The sequence below is a fragment of the Asterias amurensis genome, chromosome 2 (genome assembly GCF_032118995.1).
Source record: "Asterias amurensis chromosome 2, ASM3211899v1".
In the NCBI taxonomy this organism is placed as follows: Eukaryota; Metazoa; Echinodermata; class Asteroidea; order Forcipulatida; family Asteriidae; genus Asterias; species Asterias amurensis.
Window position 1 is genome coordinate 17,843,267 of NC_092649.1, and position 6,036 is coordinate 17,849,302.

The window sequence follows — 6,036 nt, forward strand, 5'->3', positions numbered from 1 at the left end:
GTGTCAAAGTCGCAACCATTTGAGGCAGGTCTGGTAAATTTTTACTAGTCAACCAGGCCTAGCCTTTAAGGGAAACGACTCCTGTGGTCTAGAGGGCATGGCAACACTATTGACATTGGGTGATGTACATTGTACCCCTCTTAATGTAAAAATTGGCTATGGATGCAGTCGGATGGAAATCACAGGATGCTGTAGCCAACAAGAAAATGGAAAACCTTTTGAGATTAAACATTAGACCGAGTTCACTTTACAATAAGGAAAGTGAACATTGCACATTGCAACCTTCTTAGTAAGTGATTTCTATTATTTTCCAAGTGTAAATAAATGATGTAACATAAGAGAGCAATCAAGTTGAAAAACAAATTTTATTTAGGATTTTGTGACGTTGTCTTCATATCAAATTACATGTAACCAAAAATCAGTGTCCCATAATACAGTATAGAAATATTGACTGCTATGAGGGGCACAGTTAAGATTATAGGCCCAAGGTGATGTCAAAACCATGACATCACTGAGAGCCTATAATTAAAACTGTGCCCTGAATATTAAGAAGTCAATAGTCAAAGAAAGATTATTTCTTTTATAAACCGAATATAGATTCTTCTAATCTGATTAGTTAAAACTTCCTGAAATGACTTTCTGAACTGACAAGGCTGTAGCATAGGCTTTAATTTTGAAATGTAATAAAAGTGATGTTACCAAAATACATGTAAGTCTCCATCGAGCCGTGACACGAAACGCTAGACTTACAATGGACGTGTACAACACGAGCGACCTGTACCAGTGTGTCATTATTTTCAGGGCGGGCACAGTTGATTGCTGAGCCCCAGTTAATGATGACATCATCTTGATGAAAAAAGGGAGCCCAGTTATTTCAATGAGTCTACTTTTAACCAATCAGGGTAGAGCACGCATTCAAGTTATTTACAGGCCAGTAAAGTAATTGAAGTACGTACATAGCTTCAACCAGGAAGTACCATTTATGTTTCCTATGTGTATGCAATACCCTTCAAGTACTTACAACTAATAACAAGTAATGGTTGACCAGCTTATTGCTGACTGGGTTTTTACCATCGGGCTAGCTTGGTGCTTCTGATTGGCAGAATGGGTTCGAGTCCCAGTCTTGACTCTTATGTCCTGAGCAAGATACCTAACTATCATTGCTTTATCCTTCGAAATATTTACATAAAAGTAAAACTAAAAGGCCTCCGTGGCTGAAACTAGATGTAATTTTTATGATACATTGATGTGCAGTGAAGACCTAATCCTGGAGAAAAATATCTCCACTGCCAGTGTTATAGCTAGACCAATTTTAGTGATGCGCTCTAAATCCAATTTAGTCCACCAAGGGCTCAAGCAGTTTAACAAAATGAGTCATGTTTAGATATTGGGCAATCATTGCTGAAGTGCAGTCTGGGGGAATCTGTGCTTGGCAGCACAGTGTATTTTGCAAAGAGTGCTGGGCGAAAATTGTTAGTTCTGAGCAGGCCCACCCGGCACCGCCCACTGTGACTACAACACTGTCCACAGCACCTTTCCAGGAACTTGCATAAGTTTACAATGATTTTTGATAAAGTAACTTAGAAATACCGGTCCAGGTAGTGTCTTTTCCTGTGGAAATCCTGACGAAACTGGCCAATGTTCTTTTTCAGTGTCATGTATCTCGCTGTCTAATGTTTGTTTCCTGTGAGTTCGTGTCCCTGGTCCTCTTCAATGGTGGGCCGAACTGTTCCATTGTCTCAATGGTCAGATTGAGAAAATCCGTGAAGGAGCCAACTGCCACTCTCAGTAATCTTGCTTCTGATGCAGTAAAGGACCTGAAATATGTAAGGATGGAATGTACCCATTCAGTTTGCGGTCACACTTGGCCCGGGCAACTATTCAATCATTAGTCGAGTCGCTACTATCGTTTTTCAACTACTCGGTCAATTGTGCTGCCTCGATTACTACAAAAACAGTCCAACCTACTACAAAAATACCGGTTACTTCCTGTTTGGTGAACCAATTGTGTCGCTCACTACTATTCTGGACAACTCAATTAACTTACGAAACTAAATCAGACCTCATTGACACCATCCTTCAATCCTTTCAGCTTGAATTTTACTTTCTTGACGTGCGGCACACATTGCCTCAATGCTTCTTGAGAATTAAAAATTAGTCGCAACTAGTGTACTAAGGCAGAAGTCGCAACTATTTGAGGCGCCACTAGTGGAGGATGAGTAGTAAATTTCACTGGTCGCCCTCGACTAGGTAATTAAATACCATGTGTATCTACATTTAATTCAAGTAGGATTTGACAACTTGTAATCAAGCACATCCTTGTACCAGACAATACTCAAATCACGTAACACGTAACTGACTTATAACCAGTTTTCAATGTGACTAGGATTGGCAGTAAAATATTTTGAAGGCCATCTTAACAACTGAGCAAAGATTTTAACTTACACTTTCAACAGATGCCCTTCCAGTTGCAAATGTTTGGTAACTTCTTTTCTTGGCTCTTTATCGACTCTCAATGTGTTGAAGGCAATTTCCGCTTCCCTTACTGTGCCAAATGGTATCGTCAAGTCACTGTTGGGATAATTAAACAGTAAATAAAGACAAAGTACTTGTAAATTCTTTATTATAGTTATCTAAATAGTATTACTAAATAATGTCAGTTTAAATAAAATAGCTAAAAAATTCTTCATCAGGTTTCCACTTCTAATGGTTAGGTCAATCACTTAATAAGTGGTGGCTGATGCAGAAATATTTCCACACTAAATCATTGCTGACGTAGCCCCCCATAATTGCCATAAATAGCGCAAATACGCTGGACCTCCGATTCTGGGCCCTACGCCCAACCAAGTCTCTCCAAAAGTGAAATCATTGTTCGAAAAATACATGCTTTTATGCAGATATTTTCCCCTAGTATTGTCACTTATCATAGCTCATTTTGTGGAGAGCACATGATCTTGGTTTAGTGCAGTTTTATGAAAAACTTTCGGAACTGACGGCAACTGCTTGATAACATCATTCGTGCTATGTTTACCAATGCACATGATATTGATAACAAGGGAGAAGAATGGAGCAGACAACTCCATTTTATGCTTCCCCAGTTGTCAATTAGTACTAGTTGCGATAACGTAACCCTCCTGCCGACGGCGCAACTAAATTAGTACATGCACAATATTACAAAAATTTGCACCCTCCTGTTGGTGTAATTTCATCAACAAAACCCAGGGCAAATCGCAAAATTTTACATCGTCGTTTGGCCCAATGATGTTTACTGATGCATATAATGTGTACACAAGCACTGATCTAATTTGCTGAAACGGCAGCATTGCCTGCCAAGTCTTCCTAGGTCATTGCAACGCACAACTTCACGGGCGCCCAAATTTTTGTAATATTGCAGGGCGCAGATTGACGCCGCGCTGCTTGCTGCTGATTCATGTTTAGCTGTGGCGCTGTGAGCAAAGAAAAGGGTACCTGACTTAAGACCACCAAACACATACACGCAAAAGTAAACATCTTGTCGCCGACTACCCGGAACTATGAAGTTTGCTCCACTATCGTCTCCATTACATGATATGATTGCGGAACAAACCTCAATAGTAGGCGCCAATGATGTTTTTTTAGCAAAGTGTTTCATACCAAATTATACAGTGTACACCAAAATGAGAGCGCACATTTTGAGGTAAATCTGCATGCACAAACTTAAACAATTGAGCTACGGTCATGGGTTATGATAACTGGCTAGTGACAACACGGAGGAAGGAATGGTGGTGACAAGTGCACAGGTCTGACAGTGACTGAGAAACACTTTTAAACAAAAGGCAATAACAAGAGCCAAAGCAAAGGCAATTGCCTCCATGCCCTCTGTTCACCAATGCCCTACCTAGTGCCATTGAAATGCTTTATGCGTGAAGGGCCGGTATTTTGTAAACAAACAGCGCACGCACTGCCACACGAGTTTGTAACACCCCTTCTACAAAATGGTTAAGTCCAACTCGGTAGTGGCTCAGCAGTTCGGCGAGTAGGCTGGTGTACAGCGCTTGGTAGTCTAGTGACCAAAAGATAAAGCGTTGAGCATATTGAAAAGTCAAAAAACGTGCGATGCAGCAGAAAAACAACAGTAAGTACCGAGCAGAAAATTGCATTTTTTGACGATGTTTTTTAATTTCACTCAACAAAAAGGAAATACAAGCATTGTGAATGTATATTGAGTATGTGGGGAAAGTTTTGGTAGTGTAGTACACAAAAAAATTCAGTTATGGCTGGCTAACGGTCATAAAACTTTCACCTATCAACGCCGATTTGAAAAACGTATACCTTACGGAGGCCCCAAATACTAGACCCCTAAGGCTCACAGGGGAGCCTTACAGTTTCTAGAAGTACCCCCAGGTGACCCACTCCACAAGCAGGGCACTGACCGGGGTGAGCCCCGTCAAAGCTATTCGAACAAACCGCAGAGGGTCGAGATGCCAAGTCCAGGGCTAGTGCGATAACGTGACCCTCCTTCCGACGGCCGCCAGGCCGGAGGGTTACGAGATTGTTTCGAGCGGCAATGGTTAATCTGGTCCAACACGTACAATTTTGACAGCTAGTAACCAGATTTGCCCCATTTTTACCACTTTCAAAAATCATTACACAAATTCTGAGGGTACGAACTTAGTCTGCAATGTCTAATGCAGCCTGCCATAATACTCAAAACACCATTGAGGAAATATTTCGAAGAAAAATAGACAAAAACTTACCAGAACCGGAGCGAAGTTCACAGGTTCAAATGTCGAACCTGCGTGGGGCGGAGCTTTGGCTCTACGTGTGTGACGGACCGCCCATGTGTGCACTGTTGCCAGGCTACACAATGCACCCCACGCATTGCCACAACCTTTTGAACTACACTTCACACACGTAGAGCCGAAGCTCCGCCCCACGCAGGAACCTGTGAATTTCGCTCCGGTTCTGGTAAGTTTTTGTCCATTTTTCTTCGAAATATTTCCTCAATGGTGTTTTGAGTATTATTATTATGGCAGGCTGCATTATATGATTAGACATTGCGGATTAAGTTCGTACCCTCAGAATTTGTGTAAAAAGTGGTAAAAATAGGGCAAATCTGGTGACTAGCTGTCAAAATTGTACGTGTTGGACCAGATTAACTGTTGCCGCTCGAAACAATCTTGTAACCCTCCAGCCTGGCGGCCGTCGGGAGGAGGGTTACGTTATCGCAACTAGTCCAGGGCCAGCTATGCAATTGCTCACCAGAGCAAAATGCTACACAAAATGTATCAGTTTTTACTCAAAACCAGGTTTTTCTATTCAATATTGGAATTCATATGTTCTGACACACTGTGTGTCATGTGTGTGTGCACACAACGAACAACCATATGATTATGATATCGGTCGGTTGACCGAATGTTTTTGTGCTACTCCCTCCGTCCTGGCTGGATGAAATCGTTCCCTATTTTAGCTGGCTCTAGTTTAGCCACACAAAAGTGGGGTTACTAGCTTCGGTCAGAAATTTGTGCGTGTAATTAGAATCAGAAGGCTTTCCGTCACAATACAAACGAGGTTCAATTAATAATCTGTAGTTGCATAATTACCATTCGTGTTTACGTTGTTCCGTCATATCCACGGAAGTCGCCATCTTTAAATAATGTTTTTTATAATGGCGCCAACTAATTATTTACCGACAATTGGTGGCGCACTTCAAAGTAAAAAAAAAATACAAGTGCTAAACAAAACTTTTAAAAATACTTTCAAAATAATTAGAACTCTCTCAGCCTCCTTAAAACAAACCAAAAAGATTTTTATGACAACTAAACTTCGTTTGGATGATGGTGTTTTTGATAGGCTCCAAAATAAGTAAATTGGCCACCAGACTCTTTGGAAAAATTACATTACTCTCAACAATGCTATCGCCACTGAACTCAAAAATGTTCTTGGATTAAAAACAAGTTGCTTTGCACATGTTTTTCTCTCAAAGTGTCGCTTGATTTGAATTAACGTTCTCATAAGTAACTCATGGGTCATAAGGCCTATACTGGTCATCATTAG

The 6,036-nt window shown here is 40.9% G+C and overlaps 1 protein-coding gene across 1 annotated transcript; it reads right to left on the minus strand.

Annotated features, from left to right (window-relative positions):
* Window positions 1-344: 344 nt before the first annotated feature.
* On the minus strand, window positions 345-5,640 carry LOC139954173 (EKC/KEOPS complex subunit LAGE3-like). Its single transcript, XM_071953872.1, has 3 exons — window positions 5,583-5,640; window positions 2,446-2,571; window positions 345-1,817 (listed from the first exon to the last, which is right to left on the minus strand). Exons 1-3 carry the CDS (start codon window positions 5,624-5,626, stop codon window positions 1,655-1,657), a joined length of 333 nt encoding a protein of 110 aa, XP_071809973.1. The 5' UTR covers window positions 5,627-5,640; the 3' UTR covers window positions 345-1,654.
* Between the last annotated feature and the right edge of the window lie 396 nt (window positions 5,641-6,036).